Source organism: Convolutriloba macropyga, chromosome 2 (genome assembly GCF_964194025.1).
Source record: "Convolutriloba macropyga chromosome 2, txConMacr16.3, whole genome shotgun sequence".
Lineage (NCBI taxonomy): Eukaryota > Metazoa > Xenacoelomorpha > Acoela > Convolutidae > Convolutriloba > Convolutriloba macropyga.
This window is the reverse complement of record NC_134469.1, coordinates 23338839-23364236: the sequence shown is the minus strand read 5'-3', so window position 1 is coordinate 23364236 and position 25398 is coordinate 23338839. Positions and strand designations below refer to the sequence as shown.

Genomic DNA, 25398 nt, shown 5'->3' with positions numbered 1-25398 from the left:
CAAAGCTAGAATGATTTTCATTCTAGTATGGGTTTACGAGTTGGTGTGTTTAAGTGTTTGTGATTTACGAGTTTAAGTGTTTTACGGATTTACGAGATTTTTGCCTGAGCTGCTAAACTGTTCGTTGAAAAAAAATTTTGTTGGTCATTTTGTATCAATTCTTTTTCAAACCATCAGTTGAATGATTTTTATCACAGCATAGTTCTAACGAAGCGCTGGAGATACAATATTAAAAAAAAACTCATAATTTTTTCTTAATTTTTTTGTATGAATATCAACGTTGTAATTGTTTGATTTCTGTTGTAATTTCATTTCTGTCATAGAGCACTTAGATTTTTGAATGGAAATATTTAATCATCAGGCCTGACTGTACTTCTTTTCTGGTACATTTTTTGGAAGCTCAATGATTTTTTATGCCGTGAATTACTTTCTTTTTTAATGTTTGCAGAAAGGTAATTTGCATTCATGCTAATTCTTTCAATGTCTGAGTTGCTTTTTCTTATAAATTTATTTGTTTTTTAATAGCCGCAAAACAATAGCTGGGATTATTATTGGCCTTTCCTTGTTTTTTTTACAATTCAAAGAATTTGAATTGTATTGGGGTGCTGTCTTTTAAGTTCTGTTCACACATTTTCATGATTTTTGAAGTCAAATTGGCTTTGTGATTTTGGTCACGCCGAAACAGGAAATTGAGCGAAAAAGCGAGTGGTTTTGCGGCGTGAATTTTTTTCGCTCTAACTTCAAAGTAGAGTGAGAAAACGGTATTTGAACGAAAATTCGCTTTCTCGCTAGTGGTTTTTTGTTCACATGTGGCAATTTCACTTCAATTTTTACTGTTTTCGGTTTTTTGTCTTTTTTCGATTTTTGAAGTCAAATTGGATTAGTGATTTTGGTCACAACGAAACAGGAAATGGAGCGAAAAAGCGTGTTGGAAAATTTTCTTTCTAATTTTAAAGTAGAGTGAGAAAAAAATTCGCTTTCTCGCTAGTTGTTTTTTGTTCACATGCGGCAATTTCACTTTGATTTTTACTGCTTTTTCGATCTTTTGAATTGGACTTTTTTCTAAATGATTCTCCCAATCCATTCATAGTCCGTTCTAGGTCTAGTTTTCTGTTTAGTCAATGAAAATTCTTTGAACTGTACGTCAGGACTTGTCCTGCTATGTTTTTTATTTCGTCAAGATTTTTGCTACGACCATATGACGTCACGATCACTTTAAATCAGCTTTTTGTTCATTTGTGCTTGTAATTTCAACTGAATTGCGTGACTGGCGTCATATCTCACTCTGGTTTTTGTTCATGGGTGTGATTAAGTTTTTGTTCACACGTGACTTACCTTGCTCTCAAAATTACCTTCCCTAATTTGAAATGTTTTTTTTTTCAAAGAGAAGGTCGAATGAGTGCATGTCACTCTAATTGAAAATTTTTTGAGAGCAGCTAATAATAGCGGCAATAATTTTCATAAGCGGCAAACTGATTTACAATCAAAATTTAACATCTTTGCATTGAATATAATAAATTTCTTTTTTAGTCTGTTTCTTTTACTATCTTTTTGAGAGTGCAGATCTAAAAGCCATTTCGGCTATTTTCTGGCAGTCTGACAGATATGTTCTATTATTTTAATTTTTTAAAGATGGTTCAACTGTACATCAAAAAGTACTCGGTTGACATAGGTTTTTTTTTGGCTCAAATAAACTAGCCTAGCCTGTTCAAAGTGTTAGTTGTTTTAATTATTCCGCCTCACTAGTTCATTCTGTCATGCCTAATATCAAGTTACCTCGTTTGTACGGACATAAATTCTTCACCTGATCTAAACATATGTCACTGAATCTCAAATACGGCATAATATTGTCACATTTACGCCATAGTATCCTATCAGTTACGTCATTAAATCCTCATGATTGAGCCACAATATCGTCCGAATTACGTCTTAACTAACTATGAACTTGTTTTGATTCTGTAGATTTTCCTTTTATCTTTTTTACAGAATTGAGTGCAGTGGAGTACAATTTTTTTAAGTTGAAAGTTTGTATAAAATAATTTTCCTTGTTAAAATTAACAATTTACAGTTTTACCGCTTGAGCGAACATGTGGCAGGTTTTACAGAAAATTACCAATTCAACCAGATCAGTTCAGTGACATTCCAGTTCCCTCAAAGCTCAATTAGCAGCATCTATCACTACAAGTAGCTCAAACTCACAGGACAGATAAATTCTGTTTTCAAGTTTTTTTTCAATTCTTTCATTTTTGCAGAATTCTCGACCCAAATTTATTAAAAATTATCAAATTTTTATCCGAGTTATATTTATTTCACCTAATATTCTACCCATTTTGTTCAAAGATAATCCAAACTTTGGCTGAATTTTGCAAACGTCAGCCAATTGTACCCCAATTTTATTCCTCAAATTTTTAACCACTTATACTAAAAAATTATACCAATTGGTAACCAATTTTTCAAACACTACCCTCATTTTATCCGTTGCTGACCAAGTTTACCAAAAATGTTTGCTCTTTTTGTCCAATTATTTGTAATTGCTAATCATTTTTTAGTAAAAAATTACTCAAGTTTTGCTCCATTTTGTTAAAAATTACCCAATTATAGACAACTTTTCAAAATATAACCAAATGTCAAACAACATTGATCTAAATTAGCGAATAACTTCCTAATTTTAAGTTTAAGAAAATTTGCTGTAACTTGAAACAATTTTACACAGTCTTTCACAAAAATTATCAAATACCTCAGTTTCCCTGGATTTCGTGATCTTCGAACTAATTTGTTTCAACATCTTAGTTGTAACGAACAAACTCCTCGTGAATTATATTAATTACTTCATATTATCATTACACAAAAATCATTACACAAGAGATTGGGTACACTTGTCAAAATGTTTTTTTTTCTTATTAGAGCGAACGAAGTTACTTGATCAAAGTGTTAGCAATTTGAATTAAATGACCTGTATTGTCATATGGATTGTTCTGAGGGAAATAGCTGTCTTTTTCAAAGTTCTATGCTGTACTTAAGAAACTTGATTGTTTGTATCAGCATGAACTTCTCGCGTTATCAGAACATTAAACACTGAATCGTTAGAATTGCTTTAACACCTTGACAATTACGTCATAGTATCGTAACAATTACGTCATCGTCATACGTTATCAGAATCAGTTAAGAAGTTGGTTTTCATTTCCGTAGAATAAGCAGAAATGCTAATCAAAAGATTTCGTTGATATGAATTGTCTCATCTCATCTAGTCATGCACGTTTCTCTGTATCTGATTTTTTGGTCGTTTTTTGTCCTTTTTAATCCATTTTTTGTTCTCATGGCATTATCAATTTAACTAATCAAGAACGAAACAATCAGCAGCATTCAGTTGGGGTTTCCTAATAAGTCGTCAACTTTTATACCTACGGAGACTATCCGCTCTTCACAGTGATTGTCGGTACCTTCTGCGTAATAGTAGCAAAATTTGCCAGGTGTTTGCTCACGGAAGGACGTAACCAATTAAAGTATTATTTTTTTGATGAAAAGGGGTAACTCGGTTTTTCGAAAACTCAATTGCTCGATAACTGCTTTATGAATGAGTTCGAGTAACTCAAATTATGCACATTCTTTTTAAACAATTTGAGCACCGATTTAAAAAAAATGCTTACTGCTTTACTGTTTCCAGTTCACCGGGAAGAGTGGGGAGGGTCTCCTTTGCTAGATCATTCAACGTCTTCGTAGGAAAATAGATCTGAATGCTGGAGATTTTCTCTTGACAAAGAGCAGATGCATGACTTGAAGCAACGTGATGCTGCAGCTTTTGATCATCTGCAGAAGAATTTGAGCATAATGAGAAAATTTTTCCCTGAATCTTTAGATGTCTGCTTATAGTGGATTTCAAAATAATTCTGCTGCATGAAGAACACAGTTTCTTTTGAGTAGATTTTCATGACATAGTAAAGGTATACGTTTTTTCCAGGAATTGAGATGGGGACAGAGTAGAATTAGAAATTTAATAATGAAAATTGAGATAAAATTCGACTTTTGCCTAGAACTTGAAACGACAATTTACTCAACACGGAAAATTATTCAACTGAAAATTCTACCGAAAGAAATTAAACCCTTATCTGATTGACATTTTTCAGGATGCTGTTAAATAATTCTGACAAAATTGTGGCGTTTTTGTGACAATGCAAAGAGTAATGTTTTGATCACGGAGGAAGTTTTGCTCGTAAATTCTATATAACTTGTCACGCTCGTTATTAAGTCCGACAAAGAAGTTGAGCAAAATAGGCCATTTCCCTCTCAACGGCTATTATCTAAGTGCTCCCCTTTTTTTACAATTCAAAGACTTTGAATTGTATTTAGGGGCTGTCTTTTTAGATCTGTTCAGTTTTTTATGATTGTCGAAGTCAAATTGAAGCGATTATTTTGGTCACGCCCCATGAATTGGAGCGAAAAAGCGCGCGGTTTTGCGGCGCGAAGTTGAGTGAGAAAACGGTATCTGAGCAAAAGTTCACGTGCTCGCGAGTGTTTTTTTGTTCACATGCGTTATTTTTACTTTGATTTTCAATTTTTTTGATTTTTTTAATCGATTTTTTTTCTGATATATTTTCCTCATCCAGTTATTGTCCATTATGGGTCCAGGACTTGTCCAGGACCATTCATTGTAGTCCAGGACTTGTTCTGTTATGTTTTTTAATTCGCTTTAACTCCTGGTCTCGTTTTTCGCTTCACGTAAGTCACTGTATTCACGCTTAATATCTGACTTACTATTTCAACTGATTCTTTCAATTTTTAAAAGGCATTGTTTATTGTTTTATTGTAATGCAAAAAATGATTAATATGCAAAAAATTTTGTTACATATCTTATAATGAGTTTCGCGCTAACAAATGGTGCCCATAAAAACTTGTGTAAAATATTGGTGCATGCACGTTATTTTAACGTGATTCCGTTTGTGCTCAATTTTTAGTTGACCGGGAATATGCTGCAACTATGGAGCTACATCCACAGCTGGCGCCTGCAAAATCAGAGCTTCCAACTATCGAAGTCAGGATAGACTCACCTGGTCCTGTCTCCCGGGACCTCTACGGCGGGGTCTGTGAGGAGAGAGGCCATCTGGGTGTAAATCTACAAAACTTAAAATTGGATGTCAAAATGACATGTGTGATGGCAATCGTCGATTTGATCGAAGATGAGTTGATACAGCTAGTGGCTCCATTGGACTTGCAGGCTGCTCAAAGTGAAATTAACATCGCCCAAGATGGGCCACCAAGCAATCCACTAACATCACCCGGTCCAGTGCCTCTCAACTTGAAGTTGAAGAGTTTGCTTCTCAACAGAGATGCAGATAATGTGATAAATATAGGAAAGAGTAAGTGATGACATTAAAAATTAATTTTGTTAATAATGGTTTGAGTAATTGAGACTTAATGCTCATTTTTAGGCAGCCAGAAAGCAAGTAATTATTCCCAAAACTCAAAATATGGTCAAAATCCCTTAGTTTATTACCGACGGCTATCTTGCAAGATCTCGCATGAGTTGTAAGATTACGCACCATCTTGCAAGATAGCCATCGGGTATGCAAGAATCTTGCACGATAAGCGTCGATCTCTTAAGATTCTTGCAAGCTAAGCGTCGAGCTCTCTCAAGACCCTCTCAAGATGGGCGTCCGGAAATCTAGTCTTAGCTTGAGCGCTGTTCTGCTATAGAACGAGTTTTACAGTGGATTGGAATGTTGACAAAATTGACCATTTTCAGTTTTCGCCAGGTGCATATTTAATCAATGAAAAACGTTGTTATCCCAACGGAAAACGTATTGACTTTTGAGCATTAACTATGCATTCTTTCACTCTCAACTGGTTGATGACAGTTGGTTTTTTGTGGTACTTGTTGCCTAATAATGATTCAAAATGAATAAAGTCACAGAAACGTCTCATTTCATGAACAAAAAATCGAATAAAACTTTATATCAAAAGCTTGAAGGCACTGGAGACCTTTAAATGGCCTTTTTTTGCTTATCAACCTATTCACACTTGGTTTGTACAGAATGAACCCTTGAAACCACCATTAAACCAATATTCTAGAAATGAATTTTTCAAATACGTTATTAAAGGTAGAAGTGCAGGTTTCTGTTTTGAAGCGAGAGATCCCTTCAATGCACTGAACTCTTAGGAGAAGATGATCTTTGAGTTAATCAGTTTTTAAAATTGCATTTTCTTCGAGTCTATCTTGCATTTTTTGTCGTCTATTTGCAAAATCTTGTAAGGTTCTTGCAAGATAGGCGTCCGGATCTTGCAAGAAAAACGTCATTTGTAAGAATCTTGCAAGATAATTGTCGAAGTTCGTCTAGGGTCGGCCTGCTGAGAACATTTGCTACTTAAAATGAATGTAAACATTTAATTTTTTCAGTTTTTGCTGCCTGGTTGTAAAACCTCGAAGTTAAATTGGTCCGATACCACTGTAAATCTGTGTTTCAATGAAAAGAGCAAGCGATAGATGAAGCTGCAAAGCTTGACAAAGGTTTTCCCTTGTTTCTAATTCTACATATTTAATGCATCCTACCATAAATGGACCTGAATATCCGAATTAAAGAAAAGAGCTATCGCCGTGCTATTGTTTTTTTCCTCATCTATTAACTCAGTCTAAAACTGTAGTTCGATGATTTAATTCAACTTTTTTCGACATATAGCAACGTATAGTTTCAACGATCAATGCAACGTGTCAGTATCAGTAATGTACAAAGTAACGATCAAGACAACAAGTGAAAACTTAGACGGCAAGGTTTTTTCGATGCTCTTTTACTGGTTTTTTGTCTGATGTCATTGACGTCAAAATCAGTTCGTATTCAATCGGCAATTGTCTAGAAAACCTAAAAATATTAAGCCGAAAACCAGCTTAATCGATACATATCATGGTTATATTTACTTAAAATTAGGTTAAATGAACTTTTTCGGAACTTTCTACGCATATTAGAACGTATTTAAATCTTATTTGGGACGATTTATATGCGTATTTGTTATTTAGAAATACTCGATTCTGATTGGTTAATATTCTTTCATTTACTACGTAACATCCTCCGGCCCGGAAGAAGATGTTGGGAAAACTGGTACAAGTTTTACAAGCGGGCGGACGAGTGAACCGGTAGACGTTCGTAAAACGGCGGAGCGCGCGACGCTATCGGAGCCGTAACGGAGTTCCACAATCCGGGCGGTTGGGTAGTAACCCCTAGGGTTGGTTTCCTCAACTATCCAAACCAAGTCACCGGTCTTAAGGTGTTGCTCGGCAGGCGTCTGCCACTTAGAGCGTCGGTTCAGCGTCGGTACATACTCTCTGATCCAACGGGACCAGATCGCATTAGCGTATGACTGCGCACGGACGTAACGTTTACGATGGTTGAGCTCATTATTACCGACAACAGACGGAATACCGGTAGAGTATTCACCTAAAAGAAAGTGGTTGGGCGTTAAAGCGTTCAAATCGCGCGGATCGGCGCTTACGGGTGTTAAAGGACGCGAATTGAGAGCATTCTCCACGAGACAAAAGGTGGTATGCAGTACCTCATCCGTGAGGCGACGCGTGCCAAGAATAGTATACAACACGCGCTTGAAGCTGCGTACCAACCTCTCCCAGATACCACCTTGATGTGGTGCACTGGGTGGATTGAACCTCCACTTTACACCTTTGTGAGCGAGCTCAGCTGCAATGTTGACAACGTTCCACTTTTCAATACTTTCTCGGAGTTCTTTCTCCGCCCCAATAAAGTTAGTGCCATTGTCCGACCAAATCATGGCAGGTGTACCCCTACGTGACACAAACCGCTCAACTCCCATAACACAAGAACTGGTGTCCATGGATGGAACTATCTCGACATGGACAGCGCGAGTAGTGAGACAGGTGAAGAGGAAGCCCCACCTTTTCTCAGTAGTACGGCGGACAGTAACATAGAATGGCCCAAAGTAGTCAACACCAGTGTTCGTGAAGGGAGGAGACTGGTAAGCAAGTCTCTCCTTAGGTAAGTCAGACATGATTGGTTGCATAGTTACAGCTTGGAATTCTCGGCATCTCAGGCAGTGTGCTTTGATGGAACGCAAGGATGATCTTAGTTTCAGTATTGTATAGTGTTCTTGCACAATTGATCTTAGGTATTCGACGCCTTGATGATAATGCTTTACGTGCGTGTGTTCAAGGAACAGTTTTACAAACGGATGACGTGCGTCTAAGATGATTGGGTACTTTACGTCAAACCCAACTTCAATTAACCGCTTAATGCGGCCCGAGGAACGGATTAGCCCATTTGGACTAATAAACGGTGAATGTGGAGCAATTCGGCTACTCCGTTTAACAAATTTATTGTCAAGAAGATCTTTTCTTTCGGCTTCAAAAGACTCTCCTTGCGCCAAATACTGTAGATGACGCTCGGCTTCGTCAAGCTCAGTAGGGTCAGTAATGCTACCATCGGGGTTACGGTAGCCGGCATGTTTCGGCAAAAGCCGGAGAACGTATGCGGCAATGCGCAAGTACTTTTGATAAGAACTAAACTTATCAAACGGAAACAATGAAGAAACAGGAGTTGTCTGTTTTTTGACAGATGTAGTCAAAGATACAGTGTCTTCTATGATGACTGCTTTGTTGACGCCAAGTTTGATGTTATTAATGACGTCTTTGTTCGGTACGAAAGGGAAACTTGAGTTAGATAAGAAATGTGGACCATTGACCCAACTGCTTAGTTGCAAAACCTCAGCGGACATACCACGCGTGCCAGCGTCAGCTGGATTATCCTTAGTTGCGACGTGGTTCCATTGGTCAACGCTGGTATACTCCAAAATTTCACAAACGCGGTTTGCTACAAAGATTGGTTGCTTTTCATTAGAGTTTATCCACTGAAGAACGGTCGTGCTGTCTGTCCACATGAATACTTGGTTAACAGTTACAGTAAGTGCCTGAATAATTTCGTTCTTCAGCCGAGCGGCAAGTAGAGCTGCTTGCAATTCCAGTTTAGGGACAGTCATTATTTTCATTGGCGCCACGCGCGCTTTCCCCAAAACAAACGCAAGCTCTGTTTTTATCTTGCCCGTAGGGGTTGTTACTCGGGCTCGAAGAAATGCGACGGCACTAAAAATATCCTGGGAACTGTCACCGAACATATGCAACTCTGTATTATGAAAGGGTCCACTAAAGTAACTTCGAGGAATTTTGATGTTTTCAAGCTTTGGTAAGTCCGCACTCCAGACCAAAAATCTTTGAACCATGTCCTGTGGGAGCTCGTCATCCCATTGCTGTCCTGTGACACGCCAGATGTCTTTTAAGAGCAATCGCGCACCGACGGTAAACGGTGCGACAAGACCAATGGGGTCAAAGACTTTCGAGACAGGACTTAGGACCAAGCGTTGCGTGAGGGACTTGGTGATAGCGCAGCTTGTACCCCTACTCACAACTAAAGTGTCATTAGTGTGATCCCACTTTAACCCTAGCACATGCGATGAATCCTCCTGACATGAAACAATAACCTTGGGCTCAGTAGATTGAGGCGAACCATCAATTCGATCAGCCAGATTTTGCACATTGCTTACAAACTTTGTAAGCTTGAACCCACCGAGATGGAGAAGATGTACCAATTCCTTCGATCTATTGATGGCTTTCTCAGGAGACTCCACTGAGTCAAGGTAATCGTCCATGTAGAAGTTTTCAAGGACGGCTTTTGCAGCTTCGGGGTAAAACTTGGCATTGTCTCTCGCAGTGCGTTGTAATGCATAGTTGGCGCATGTGGGTGAGTCTTTAGCCCCGAATATATGGCGCGTATATTGATACACTACAACGTTAGTTGTGGGGTCCTCCCGCCACAGAAAGCGAAGTGATGGTTGATCTGATGGTAATACACCAACCTGTAGAAACATTCCCTCGATGTCGGCAGAGACGGCATATGGATGTTGTCGGAAGCGAAGAAGTACGTAAATAAGGTTTTGGAGCAGATCAGGGCCAGTGAGCAAAGATTTATTCAGTGAGGCGCCATGAAATTTTGCTGCTCCATTGAGCACCCTACGCATCTTACCCGGTTTGTTCGGGTTTAAAACCGGATGGTGGGGTAGGTACCACTCTTTATCGGACCGATTCTCAACCTTGTGAGCGTCCGGAACCTCAATTACATACCCCTTGTTTAGGTCTTCCTTGATGGTACTAGTATACTTCTCTCTAAGGTCTTCATCCTTAGCCAATCGTTTTTCGAGAGATTTTAGTTGCACAAGTGATGAGAAGTAATTATTTGGGAGCTTGGTGTTATCTGCTGCCCACAGCATTCCGACATCGTATCTCAGGCCATTGTGTATGGTGGTACTCTCAAGGATTTCGTGAGCCCTTGCGTCTGCTGCAGATCTTGAGTCGACCTGCTTGTTTGCCCCGAATGATTCAATGTCGTACCATGACTTTACTTGACTTGCTAACTCATTGTCTTGTTCGATATTCACTTTAAAGCACGTTGAGGTTAAACACGAACTTGATGGTAACGGACCGCTTAAGACCCAACCTATGGGCAAGCGTACGGCAACGGGTGAACGCTTCTCATCGGCAGAGAAGTTTTCTAACGGGCGGATGGCGTGATAGACATCTTGTCCGAGTATCATCTCAATGTCTTTATAGGAATATGTTACGGGATCAAGGACTGCTAAGTGTGGGTAAGTCTCTTGCAGGGCCTGTACATTAATTATATCTGAGCCGACGTTCAGACTCTCTTTAACGAAAGGGTTGACGGTGAATGGTTCGAAATCTTGTTGTTCTCTTGGTTTCACAGTAACTTCAACAACCCTTGTATCAACTACTTATTTGGTATTAATACCCTTGACAGTTAGCTTTAGTGCTTTACCGTGCAAACCGAGTCTATCTGCGAGACTACCGGCCACCCAAGAGTTACTGCAGGCGGTATCACACAAAACTAAAGCCTTGGTATCTAAACCGGACGAATTGACCAACTGCAATTCAGTCACCTGAAGGAGCCCCTTAACATCAGTAACAGATGACATTGTTGTGGTCTTATTAGGCTGGAGTTGACTAGAAGCTGCTTTACTTTGCCCTGTGTTGCCAGAAGGTTGAATGGTATTGGAATTTGTCGACTGTTTTGTTGGGAAAACCCTATCTGCTCCATGCAATAGTGTGTTATGCGAACTATTGCACCCTTCTGCTCGGCACTTTCTTGGTTGAGGGCACTGGCGGAATGTGTGCTTGTCCCGTAAGCACGAAAAGCAAAGTTTATTATCTGCCACCAACTTAGCTCTCTGGGTTGGAGTCTTTTCCTTGAAAACTCGACACTCCCATAGCCGGTGGTTACCTTTGCATACAATGCAGCGAGAGTAAGTGTTTGTGGAAGAAGATGGCATTTGCTTCTTTGTTTCCCTTTGTTGTGAATTTGATGCAAACACTTTTGAGGCTGTTTTGGTCTTGGTTACTGAAGTGCTGTTATCTTCAGGCCTTGCCTTGGTTGCGCTTTGTTTCATAAGATCGTGGGCCTCAGCCTTTTCTTTAAGCCAGTCGTTAAAGTCAAGGAGGGTAGGCTTAACCCAGTGCTTCTTAACCGTAAAGAGTGACCATGACTCTTTCATGTTTGGTGGTAACTTCTGTACCGCTTGGTTAAGTAGGGAAGCGCTCTTCAGGTCAGCATCATATGATAGTGACTTGAAAACCCCAACGAGGCTGGATATGGCTGCAGAATAGTTAATGATGTTATCACTATTGTGCATTTTAAGAGGCGGAAAGTTGCTTAGTTTATCCAAGTGTGCACTTACGACTGCCTGTGGCTGGCCAAATTTACGTTCCAAAGTCCTTAGTGCATCCTTGTACATTAAACCACAGTAAGCAAACTCGGCGATTGCAATCTTTGCTTTACCAGTGACGAGTGTCTTAAGGTATTTCAATTTAACGTCATCAGTGAGCGTTTGCGAGTCAATCGCGCTTTTGAATTGACCATACCACTCGTGCCATTGCAATGGATCGCCATTATACTGAGCAAGTTTCCATTCTGGCAAGGGGTCATTTTTCTTGCTGGTTATTGCATCAGCTAATTCCCTAATCAATGACGCATTGTCCGGTATCGGAGGGGCAGGTGCAGACACCTGCGGACCACTCCAACTCAACGGAGTGGGCCCAACATAAGGGTATGTTGGCTGAAAAACCGGAGTGGCCAGACCAGATACAATATTACTTGTAGTTGCAATCGGGTTTTCCTGATGTGTGCCGGATGGTGATTGCATATCAATCAAAATGGGTGAATTCGAAAATATTTGTTGTGGAAAATTAGTGGCTGATGGTGCAATGTGTGCCTGTACATTTGGAGCAACATTATTTACGGTGGTAGCGTCTTGGTTGACTAATGACGGTCTGTGCTGTGGAAAACGCCAATGACTCATATTTGGCACAAAATTTTGGCCGAGAGGGATATTGGGCATATTTGGGACAGGAGCAGCAACGGAACGTACAGCTTTGTGTACTGGGTTATTATTATTCTGGAATGTTTTGACGAGAGGCTGATTATCCAAAGTGGCTTGTGGGATGGGAGCAGTGAGGTTAGGTGCAAAGACTGGGTTCGGAATCGGAAGGACGTTAGGATGAGCGGGTTCGGAGTTGTGCTGTTGAATGTTTGGACTTGGTGGGGCGCTTGGGTGCAGGGGAACGTTGATTGCGGGGGCTGGATGATTTGTTGTCGGAAAAGGAGGAAGAGTGGCGTTTGGTGCTCGGGGGACAAAATTAATTTGTTGTCGGGGGCATATACGCTGGGCCAAATGATTCTCGGGCAGACTTGATGTTTCAGGTCCCCTGGATTGCGAAATTTGAAGTTGTGCGTTGGGAAAAACCTCGGTTGTAATATTCTGATTTTCTTGTGGTGCGAACGTCTGTTGTGGAATGGGCTGTTGAATGGGCGGTGAAGACGCCCCTGGTGCGTGTACAGAAGGCGGCTGACTATCCACGGTTCCTTGGTTAGTTATGCTTGGGAGCGCCGTGCCTTGCTGGCCTGTTTGATTCATTTGCGCCCTTAGGTGCGCCTGGTACAACGCCTGTGTGTTAGCAGCAGCCAAAAAATTTTCAGGTGGAGTATAATAGGGGTCGAGTTGCTGCAAGGTCTCATTGCTTAAAATGTAATTGCCTCGACAATTTTTTGGAATGGAATGCCTTGAAATTTCAGTGTTCTGATCTTCCACTGTTTTGCCGTTGTTGTGGCTAGGACATTCTGGAGGGTCAATCATAACCTTTGGTTCGCTAGTTTTCTCCTCATTGTGAAAACTTAAAGCAAGTGAGGTGTTGATCCAATCTTGGACAGCCTTTTCACTTCTCATTGAGCTCCTAGCACTTGCAGTTGTTTCAGATTGGCTACCTTTAGAAACGGCGTCCAGCAATTCAAATTCTTACAGAGTTGCCTCTGCCAACCGTTTCCTGTTGTTTTCCTCCAGTTCATCCAATTCCATTTGCTTTTTCTGTTTAGCAAGGCGAATGGCTGCTTCATTCTGTTTTTCAATTTCTTCACGCTTCATCTTAGCAATTACGTAATCATGTTTACGCTGACTAGATGTTTTTGACGATGTCATAATTGAGGGAAGTCTAGAACGAATGGAAGCCCTTGGTTCCTGGAACTCACTCACTTTATCATCCGCAGAGTTGATGTAGTTTCGTGCTGAAGTGAGTATCTTGTCATTCTTAGTTGTCATTGCTTCCAAGTAAGACTCTAATGAAGGCACAAGTGCACTTGGATCCTCTGTTTTTCCAGCAAATGCAATCAGGTCCTCATTTTTGTCTACAACAGTCATAAATGCTTCGTTGCACTTTGTTACTAGGCGTTCAACTTTCACTCGCCTACTTTGACTATTTATACAATGAAGAATATCTTCATGTATAGCATGCAGTTCGGCCTCACGCTTTGACCTGGCAGCGTACAACTTTTTGACTTTTTGATCAAGACTATTAGACATCATGATGTTATTATTTCCAAAGACCAGCAATCCTACCACTGCACACGGTTATATTTTATATGCACACTCCAAACAAACCTAATACACGCAAAACGAACCCAACGCAAAAGACACCAAACACAGCACACTGTAGACAGTCTGTAAAACAAACCACCCAAAGAGCAAAGAAGGTCGTCGAGCACACTGTGCCCGACAAAAACAGAAGTGGAGCGCTGAACGCTATGCGCTCAACGCGGAGGGAGGCAAAGGACACACGGGAAGTCGAGCGAGCAACGCGCGACGAAACGGAGACGTTACGAACGGAAAGTCGAGCGAGCAATGCGCGACAGAACGGAAACGGGACGTGCGGGAAAACGAACGAAACGGGACGGTGGGAAAGAACGGGCGGGAAATGAGTTCGGAAAGAACTATGTTAGCAGACCACAGCAAAAACTCAAGCAAACAACCTAGCCGTAACTCCAGAACAAACTTAAGTCACACCCTAGGAAGAAGGAGAGAAGCTACTGCAAGACAATCTAAAATAGTTCATAATGGGTCTATAACGACAAATTTAACGACAAACTAATTTACGGCAATGCAGTAGTACACTAAAAGGATGCAAAGGTCAAGAAATTTACTAGCCGTAACTCCAGAATAAACTTAAGTCACATCCTAGCAAAACCCAAACCAAAACAAACAATCAGCATACTAACGGTATTAAACAAACTACAGCAAAATTGAATGAACTACAATAGTGTATTTGTAGACTAAGACAGTTGGAAAAGTCAAGAAACAATCCAGCCGTAACTCGAGAATAAACTTAAGTCACACCCTAGAAGGTAACAAGACCAAACCAACGAGCAATCATACAGGTACACACAAACAGAGCAGCAAAATCAAAATACTACAACAGGAGGGCTAGTAAATTAGTAAAGTTGAAAAGTCAAAGAACAATCCAGCCGTAACTCGAGAATAAACTTAAGTCACACCCTAGAAAGCTATAAGACCTAAACAACAAACCAGCATACTAGCATACTCAACATACTACAGCAAAAACAACAACATACTTCATCACATATGACATACTACACTGAAATCTGGAAAAGAAGCGGAAGAAAACGAAAAGCGAAGTTTTGGGAGAGCGACGTTATTGAGAAAAAAAATCGTAACACGGAAAACTAAAACGAAAGGACGAAAAGGACGCGGGCAAAACGGCTCATAAACGATCGACGAGAAAAATTATGGGAATTCGATATTTTTTTTTTTGTAGGCCGGAGGTTGTGAAAATTTTCACAACTTTATTGTGTTTACGAACCTTCTTGCTGGAAAATTGTTTTTTTTGACAAAATTGTCAAAATTTTATGCTTTTGTTCAATTTTTTCTATTTTTGGTCAACATTTCTGCAATTTTTTGAATACGGAACGGTAATCCAGTAAATTGGACGGTTTTAAACTCAAGAATACGGTTTATCAATATTCGGTATTGATTTTCTAAAAGTTTTTAGAATGCCTCAAAATTGACCAAAAATTTTCAAAATTGAACAATTTAGCATTATTTTCTAACAATTTTCTTTATATCAGAGGTTATTTTTTGATATACGAACTGACTTGATCCCTTTTTACAAATTTTCGACAGTTCGACCAAAAATTTTCAAAATCGATGTTTTTTTTTGTCTCAAAATTGTTTGTGGGGGGGGGGGGGGGGTTAATGGTGACCGATTATCTGTATTAATGGGCTGATACCGTTAACTTATTTTTGTTAAGGCACTATATCAAAAATTTCTGTTAGGGGTTGGAGTTTGCCGTCTAAATCAAATATAAATATATCGCACTCAAATTAATCAAAGAAATTTGTGTGGTTCTGTCTTACAGTTTTTTTGTCGGTTTCTTCTTTGGAATCCATTCTGAACTTTCCTGTGATGACCAATGTGAGGGACTTTCAATTTTCCTGTGATGACCAATGTACCCTCAGATAATGCTGACAACTTTCTGTTTGTTAGGCTCCCTTCTTTATCTGAGCAAACCCTGTCAAGTACATTTTTGACCCCCGTAGCAGTGAAGTTTCGATATCTGAGCAAACCCTGTCAAGTCCATTTTTGACCCCCGTAGCAGTGAAGTTTCGATATCTGAGCAAACCCTGTCAAGTCCATTTTTGACCCCGTAGCAGTGAAATTTCGATATCTGAGCAAACCCTGTCAGTCCATTGATTAAGCGGGTACTCATGACGATAAGGTTATTTCGATAATTGAGGCTCCACTTCAGTTAAGTTTTTTATTTAATCAGTTTATCACATTTAGTGTTCGCAAGCCGGGAGCGGCATCAATATTAACTCAGTCTAAAACTGTAGTTCGATGATTTAATTCAACTTTTTTCGACATATAGCAACGTATAGTTTCAACGATCAATGCAACGTGTCAGTATCAGTAATGTACAAAGTAACGATCAAGACAACAAGTGAAAACTTAGACGGCAAGGTTTTTTCGATGCTCTTTTACTGGTTTTTTGTCTGATGTCATTGACGTCAAAATCAGTTCGTATTCAATCGGCAATTGTCTAGAAAACCTAAAAATATTAAGCCGAAAACCAGCTTAATCGATACATATCATGGTTATATTTACTTAAAATTAGGTTAAATGAACTTTTTCGGAACTTTCTACGCATATTAGAACGTATTTAAATCTTATTTGGGACGATTTATATGCGTATTTGTTATTTAGAAATACTCGATTCTGATTGGTTAATATTCTTTCATTTACTACGTAACACTCATCTGACTGTCATTTTTGTTTTATATTTGTTCTAGAGCTTTCTTTCGTTTTACTTCTACATGGATTTTCAGAAAGTGCAGTTTGGAATGGCGTTATCTTCGAGTTGTTAATGTCTCTGACTTTTGTCTGGGAGATCAGGGGTTCTAACCTCTAAAGTCATGGGTTTTTGCTCCCAAGTAGTTCTGTAGGGTACACCGCCTCTGAATAAGGGGGCCTCGCCTGCCGTGGCAAGATTTGATGATGCGTGACTTACCTCACGTCACAATTTTTTTGCGACTAAAATCTTAACTTTACTTGAAGAATGAAGTATGGATTTTTGGGAGGCGCCGATAAAATTTCAATTCATTTCTTTATCTGTATTATACGATACACAAGTCCATTTCGTAGCTATTCCAGCAATCTACCGGCTGTTTCAAATTTGGATTTTTTGCGGTGTTATTAGTTGCCCTGGATCGGATTTTGAAGAAATTATTGTAAACGTGTGTGTCTTTTTCATTTTCGAGTAACTTTCCCATGCTTGAGTTTTTTTTTCGTGTGATTTGAATTGCGCGCATTCGGAATTTAAGTCTGTTGCTATAAAAAGTAATAATAAGCGATGTGCCTGTAGCGTAATGATAAATTTCCCTGACTCAACCGAGAGATCGAGGGTCCGAAGACTCCCCAGTCAGAAGTTATGAAATTTAGAAGTTTCTCCTTCCTCTTCTTCCCCTCTAAGTTGTTTGCCGCGCCAGCCGTTTGAGAGCAATCAATACGATGTTTTTTGGTTTTTGGTTTTGAGTTTTCCCATTTTTGTTCATTTTCAGAGAAATGTTTTAATTTTTTCCAATTGTGCTTTGTGATAAATTCTATCAACAGGCGAAATTTTTCAGTTGAACTTTTCTGTAGAAACTTTGGTCGACTTGTAAAATTTATCTTTATGGCACCAGTCAGGATTGCCTTAGAAACTAATGGGAGATTTTTACAGTATAATGATTATTTGCGTTCCTCGCTCTCTAGCAAAATGACCTTTTATTTATACTAATGACCTTTTAGTTAGCCGGTATTTTGCTATCTTCGTATATATTTCTATATCAATTTACTTTTTTCCGTCTGCTTTTCTCCTTAACGCCGTTTTTCTAATTTTTCGGCTGCTTTAACTTAGTGGTGTTGAATTTCTACTCTTGTTTGATTTATTTAGCGAAAAAATTGTTCAATTTTATTCATTTTAGCCACCATCTGACAATTAAGCTAAAACGATTTTTCTAAACTTCAACATCTACTTTTATTTATCTGCTGATTTTTTCTTTGCAAAAAAGATAGTAAATGAGCACAACGACAACTTTGCACTATATTTGCTCGACCAGATAGATGTGACCTTTTGGGAATGAAAATAACTTATTTCAAAAGTTTTAAGAATGGCTTTCGTCATTCAATTGTTAAAACTTTCAAACCAATTCTGAAAGAGTTAAAAGAATATCAAAGCAGTTTCTTTGCTTCGTTTTTTCGTTTAGTTTGGCACCAATTTTAAATTAGGTAACTTTTTGCAACTCTAGAAAAAGGCTTGGTATCGTTTTTTAGTTTTGCAGCACGGTTTTGGTTCGACTAAAATAAATCTATGACCTTTGATTAACGTAAAACTGTAAATAGTTTTGATTTAATTGTACCAATAGCTCTTCTGAATGCAATGGTAGAGCTCCAAAAAGTTCTGTAAACAACGGAAGTGCAAGCAATGGTAAGCTGTTTTTGTTGTTGTCTTATCAGTCAATCTCATTGATGACCTCTCAGTGGTTCCCGAAGACGTCTATTTAACTGTTTTGTTCTTAGCTAATACTTTCTATGACTTTGAAAGAAATTTTTAAGTTTTTACTACGATACCGAATTTTTTCCTCGCTTTCTTTTGTTCATCTAGGTTGTCTAATAACTTAGTCTCAATATTGACAATCGTTTGCTATTGCTTTTAGCAATTGTTTTTCTGACTTTTAAATTGCTTGTTTCATTTTTGTAGACTTTTGAGTCTGAACATTTTTCGCTGCTTTTCTTGTGGTCTTTTAGCTTAATCTCAAAAATGACAATTTTCGTAGACTTTTTAGTGTGGCGCAATTGTCGTTAATCTTTTGGTCTCAGCTTTTAGCTATGACTTCTATTGACTAAGATACCATTTGCCTTTGAAAGATTTTTGATGAGTTATTGAATCTTGCCTTGATTTGTTGTTCTTGTCCTTTTTCCACGTAACGGAAACGCTAAGGATCGTTTTGCAATTTCTCAAGTTTTTTTGTTTTGATAAAGGTTTTGATTATTCAGGAGTTTTCCTATGTTTTGACTTTGTCGTACTAAAGCTTTACCTTGCGAGAAATCTTTTGATTTCTCTAGGTTAGATTTAATTTTCTCTTATTCTGCTTAGAATGCTTTTCAACAGCGATTGCTCAGCAAAATAATCGAGAAACAGCAGAGTCATTATCGAAAACGAAATCAATAGTAAATAGACCCACAATTGTATAAACCCACAGAACCCAATCATAGATTCCCGCTAGTTCAACTTTGCTCTTATAAGTCTTAGTTACCATCTCTAATGCTTACTGGTATCAATACTAGCCACTTGTTACCTCGCATTAAGAAACAAGAGTATTCCCAACAACGAAATGAGATCATAATACTTCGCAGCATGAAATGTTTTTGTAAAAAAATTTCTGTTGTTCATTTTCTGTTCTTTCAATCCGAATCGGGGTTATGGGAATAAATAGGGTCTGGTTTTTGGCGCTCTATCGTGCATGTTTTAACTTGCAGCTGTACAATATCCTTAAAACGTGAGGCACCAAACTATCCTTATTTCCAAACTCAATTTTCTTTTGAACATTTTACCAAGTTTTTTTATTTCGGAAATAGCTGTACAAAAATAAGCCTACACGAGATGCATGTGTAGCAATTTGGGTTTATAAATAACTGTCTTTCAGTTGTCTATTTGTGCAATGTTTTTTTGCAATGTTAGACATAAATTTGCTTCCAGTTACCTGATTTTGGCGCTTTTTCATTTTACTTGAAATCTATTGGCTTCCCTAGGCTATTTCATTCTTCACTCAGTCGACTCGATCTGCATTTAAGCAGCGGCTGTCTTTGATTGGAGTCAAATTCAATAATAGAAGCGAGTTAAACCCACTAAAACCTGTTTTCAGATGCACTTTACCTAAACTTTGTTTTATCTTATTTATTCTATTCCCTCCATCTATCCTCTCATTGACAATTAGGAGTGAATTTATCTACTAAATCTAATCAAAATAACACTTGTCTTAGATTTTTTAAAATTAAGATTGTTTTTGTTTGAAGCAATTATTGGAAACATGTTTTTTTATCCAAATATTTTGCTTGTCCATTTTTGCGCTTTTGTTGTAAAACGATTCCTGAATGATCTAAATTGCTCTCATTCCGAAATTAAGTATGTTGCTAAAATACGGGAATTGTAAGCAAGGAACATGCTAGGACGATATAGCTTAGTGGTGAAGGTCTCAGACAGCCACACGAGAGGTGTTGGGTGGGAACTCCTCTCGGGTTGGATTTCTCGAACCAATAAAAAGTTCTACGCTACAGAAGTTAAGATATCCAGAAGTTTACTAATTTGGCCTAAAGTTTTCCAAAAGTTGATAATTTTCTACGTTCTCTGGGGTTTTTAATTCCTCGTGAAACTCTTTAATAAATATGTCGATTGACCAAAATTGGCTGAGCAAAAAACCCAGGTCAGTAACTAGTACCTCCTTCTTCTTCGTGGGCCGAAAAAATTATTTCACGTTCTCTAAGATTTTCTGATAACTTATATTATACTTTTTCACATTCAGCCTTATACTTTTTGTTCGACTCGTCAATTTCTGCTACTAGATTAAATATCTCTTTGTGGCTTGCCTAAAAATAGCCATGAATTGCATCCTCTTGCTGATGAAATAATGTCGAGTTAAGTTATTGTTCACAACAAAAATAGGTATCCTTCTATAAAACTGTTGTCGTATATCAGCAATACTTTGGCGTCAGTTACAGGTATGAAAGAAAGCTCTCCTGAAAATCTAAGCTAAGTTAGAGGGAAGCAGTTGGTTTTCTTTTTTGTTTCGAAATTTATTCACCCTTCTTAATTTTAACAGGGTACTCAGAAATCACAGATACAGCGGCCACATTCAGCAATTCATTAACGTCAACTGTTTCCTCTGGTGAACAGAGTACGCACATAAATAACACTACGGAAGCAATGATGACATCACAAAATGAAGACCTGTCTCGTCGAAATCGTGACCTTGAAGAACAGCTATTGATAGTACGGAACCAGCTTGAGGAGGCGCTGCTTGAAAACACAGCGCTCCAACGAACTCTGACCAACATGCAAAACACCTTAATGACGTCATCAAATCACGGTCTGGTTATTGGTGCCAGTCAGCAGCAACACCAACAGGCCAACATGCAGTAAAAGAAGTCGAAAGCTTTAGCGATGGGGGTTACTGTTGAGGATGTTAAACGGTTTGATTTTGACGGACGTCTAATGGATGTTATAGCATTCCGGGAATCGTGAAATGAGTATCAACTTAAGCTGAACTCTCTGGGTGTTTCGATTATTTTTCAAGAGCTCTAACGAAAAAATCCTTTGTAAATGAAGACGAAACGACGGAAGAAAGTGCACCCTATGACTATTAAACAAACGCAATTACTAATAATTATCAATTAAAACATTTATTGTTTCAGTAGACTGTCGGTTGTCAGAAAAAGTCAGTTAATCAGGTCAAAATTTTTCAGCCTCCAGGTGGAATCATAATTTTGCTTATATTGAAATTACTGCTGCTGTTAGATGTGCTATCAAATTTCTCTCTGAATGTTTGTTTGCTTTCAACTATTAATCTAAGTATATCAAAAATTTAGTGATGTTCTGCGGCTTTATTAGTAATAATTCTCATTTGTTAGGAGATTCTCTGTTGTTTGGAAACGTTTCCTCATTTCTGTTCGTCATTTGATACAAATTTTAGTTGTTATGAAGACCGCTGTAGTGATCCTTAGTTTAGGTAGATTCACTTTTGGTAGATTGCTGTTTATCTTGATGAAAATTACACCCCAATTGTTTTTTCTTCTCAGTGTCATTTGTTCATTCATATACATATATATTTTGCGCAATTTGAACTTCACAGGTGCTAGCTCGAGTTTATAGAGATTGTTGTTATGATTAATTTTAATTATTGTTACTTTATGTTGTCAGCCAATTTTGTCAATAGCCGACGCAGATCTCACACAATTTAGCCGATAGTTTGTTTCACTTGAAAAGTCTATACTCTACCTATTTAATAAATTGTACATCCTATCCACCGTTTTAATTTTCATCAAGATTTCTTAAAGCTGTATTTAGATTTATTCTTGAATTCTTAAAACGGCAGAACGTTTCACTTTTTCGAACATAATTAAGAATTTAGAAACATTTCGTGGTCAAGTTGAAAAGTGATGGAACTACCCAAGTATTATAATAGCGAGCTATTATGGGGCATTTCTTGGTTTTTTAGAATTCAAAGAATTCGAATTGCATTGGGGAGCTGTCTGTTGCGACTCGAAGAGTATTTTTGGAGGGTCTTTTTTGATCGTTTTTTTTTTGGAATTTGAAACAGGAAGTGAAAAGCGTGAAAAAGAGAGTTCATGTCCCATTTTAAAGGAAACCTAGAAAAGTGGACTTAACATTTTTTTTCAATCCCACATTTCTCAAGCCCTTTTCAAGCCCTATTTTTTTCAAGGGTGTTTGCCTCAATTATTTAAACTAGTTAAAGTACGTTTGGAGGCATTTTACCATTTGAAGGTAATTGCACACTTTTAAATCAATTTTGAGCTATTTTGACATTTTGGACGATTTTTTACTAGTTTTTTATGCTTCATTTTTTTTATAGCTTTTGTGGTTGACATTAATTCTAGTTGTCTTTCGATTTAATTGCTATTAATTTTGTTTTTTTTTTGTGAGAAAATTGAGTCATTTAAAGCAAAGCTTTGCCGTTCTCATCCTTTTCGAAGTTTCTTAATAGCCGTGAAGCGATAGCGGCTATTATTGGGGACATCGTGTTTTTTTTAGTTCGTCGTCTCCATTGACGATTCTTTGACTTTTTCAGTTTTAGTGTCTTCTACTGCTTTGGAGTTAAAGTTTATGTGCGTGACGTCATTTGTTCTGCTTTTAGGTCAATTGCGTAACCCCCCTCCATCAACGAAATGACTTCTAAACTCACTTAATGAACTTTAATTTGCTGAACATTTACTAGTTAATGATCAATAGTGTGCATCTAAGAAGTGCCAAACGTATATGCTCTAATTCGTGAGTATTAGAGTCTTGGGTTTTTGATTTCGAATATTAATTTTGAAAAGGCTCGTAGGGCTTTTCCTTATAGAGCGTAGATGTCTCATAAAAATGACAGTCCGAATCTAACCCAAAAATTCTAGTGGTCTATTAAGTGACTGGTAGTCAATTTGTCTATCTTATTTGGTTAGCTGTTTCAATTCCGTGTAGGGCCACAAGCGTCTATCGCGATTATTTTCCGGCAATCTGCTGCCTATGTTTGCCTATTTCTTCTTGTTTTTTGTTTTAGGTTTTTTGCGCTCTCTTCTTTTGAAATAGATGATGCAGATATCTTTTTTTCTGTTTTTTTTTTTGCTGTGCGTTTTTGAATTGTTCGATGTGTCTCTGTCCGGTATTGAGACGGTGACTGATGGAACTGAAGTAATAGAGATTTATCACTAAATACTGGTTGGGATTTACCCTTATGCATTTTGAAGAGATTTTAAAAATAAAAGAAAACTGGTCTTTCCTATCGGGTGGTTTTTGTTTTTGTTGATTTGTCAACTGGTAGTCGTTTAGTGAATGAAAAAAATATATATATTTTGAGTTCCTGGCAATATGGGTTTGGATTGCCAACTTCTAAAGAAATTTTCATCAGATGCAAAATGGCGATTGAGCTCGAGACGTGAAAAGTTTTTCCAGTTTTTTTCCGGTTTTTTCTGGATACTTTTCCGAATCAGTTTCTAATCATTTTCAGGCTGAAATTTTTAAGGCTGTGAAAATTTGTTCAATTGGTTTCCAGGACTTCAATTGCGTGCCTGACGTCCGTTTTCCTTCTATTGATTAATAAAATTTTTAATCATATGTGACTTAACTCACCCCCCAAAATTTCTTTCCTCACTTTCAAATTGCTTCATTGAAGGAGATAAGGTCAACTATATGTCACTCTAATTGAAGGTTATGTGGAAGCAGCTATTAGAGGCAGCAATAAATTGTACATATTTTTGATCAGAATAACGTTTCAGAAATTAGTAAAAAGACGAGAAATCCCTATTTTTCTTTTATTTTGTTGAGACATCTACAAGCTATCGCAGGTATTTTCTGGGAATCAGCTAACTATGTTTGCAACATTGAAATGCAGTTTTTCCAGACCACGCTCTCACCTACAATTTAGTGCAGCTACGTCGAACTCTTTTCTATCAAGAGCAAAAGTTTTGCCATGCAATTTTTGAAAGCAATTTTTAAAAAAACTCATATTCTCCATTGTTTACTCTTTAGTCTTTTTTTGGTTCTGTTCGTTTTTCTGACGGTTCAGTTAACGCCGTGATTTTTGCGTTGCCTGAGATTTCAAGAATAAGAGAATACCAATGAAAGCTCTTCTCAGCTATAGCAACTATCAATAGCTGCGCGAGCTGAGCGGAGCTTTTATTTGTCTTCTCTTTATATTTAAATAATTAAAATTGTTTGAATTGTATTTTCGAGCTGTTTTTGTGGAGCTGCAAAGAATCGAAGTAGATGGAAGCCCTAATCGGCCACATGATTGCCTTTTTCCATCATTTTTTTTATGTTTTGCAGATTCAATGTTAAAAGAACTAATTTGTTTGGTCGTGTCATAGGTAGCGAATGCGCAGCCGTATGATTATTTGTTTTTCCGTCGAGATCTCTTACCAGTCCGTTCTTTACGAACTTCTAAAAATTAACCGTCCGGGGAACAAATTTGATTCTCGAAAGGAAGGTATTTTGTAAACTCATTTTTGGGACCACAGTAGCGTGTAATTTCACGTAGTCGTCTCCCTAAAAATTTTACTCATTTTTGAAAATTTGGTGATTTTGAAAGTGCAAAAAAATCTTCAAACCAGAATGATTTTTTTCTAGTAGAGCCTCAGACTGAGGGATTAGAAGAAATGGCGATAAAAAAGTCACTCGCCTTTTCCCACATTTTGTCTGATTGTACATGCGTAAAATTTTATGATTGTAAAACTTTTATCCCATTGTTCCTGTAAAAAAGATGTACGAACTACGATATAGTCGAATGCTTGTCCTCCATTTGTTTTTTGAAACCTGGAAATAAATTTGCGGTCTACGTAACTTTAGAAGTTCTTATCCTGTGTTGAAATATTGGTTAATAATGTTTCAGGGATTAAAAGTACAAAATCTGCCCTTTTTGAATCTTTTGTTTCCCCTTTTCTTCTAGAGATTTTTAATCATTTCACTTAGTCAGTGAGAGAAATTTGCTTTGCTCACCAATATTTATGTAAATAGTTTCTGGTACGTCAGTACTGGAGTTCAAGTTTTTCCTTCAAAAATATTATACCTCTTTGTATTAAAATAGAAATACGAATAAGTTAGAAGTCAAGGATTCCTGGCAATTTTTTTTCAGCGCTCCCTTTTGTTTCAGCGTTCCCGATCGATCTAGATATGTTTGTTTACATTTTTGATTTAGTCTGTAAATCTTTTAACTTGTTTTTCAATT

The 25398-nt window shown here is 37.9% G+C and overlaps 1 protein-coding gene across 3 annotated transcripts in view; it reads left to right on the top strand.

The window, feature by feature from the left end:
• The window catches only part of LOC142358300 (bridge-like lipid transfer protein family member 3B), a 381846-nt gene extending 359869 nt beyond the window's left edge, over positions 1-21977 (top strand). For all 3 annotated transcript variants that reach the window (XM_075409735.1, XM_075409739.1, XM_075409727.1), the window contains 2 exons: positions 4953-5354; positions 20779-21977. In XM_075409735.1, the coding sequence (XP_075265850.1) occupies positions 4953-5354; positions 20779-21098 (722 nt within the window). In that variant the 3' untranslated portion in view covers positions 21099-21977. The remainder of the gene's footprint in view (positions 1-4952; positions 5355-20778) is intronic.
• The last annotated feature ends 3421 nt before the right edge of the window (positions 21978-25398 follow it).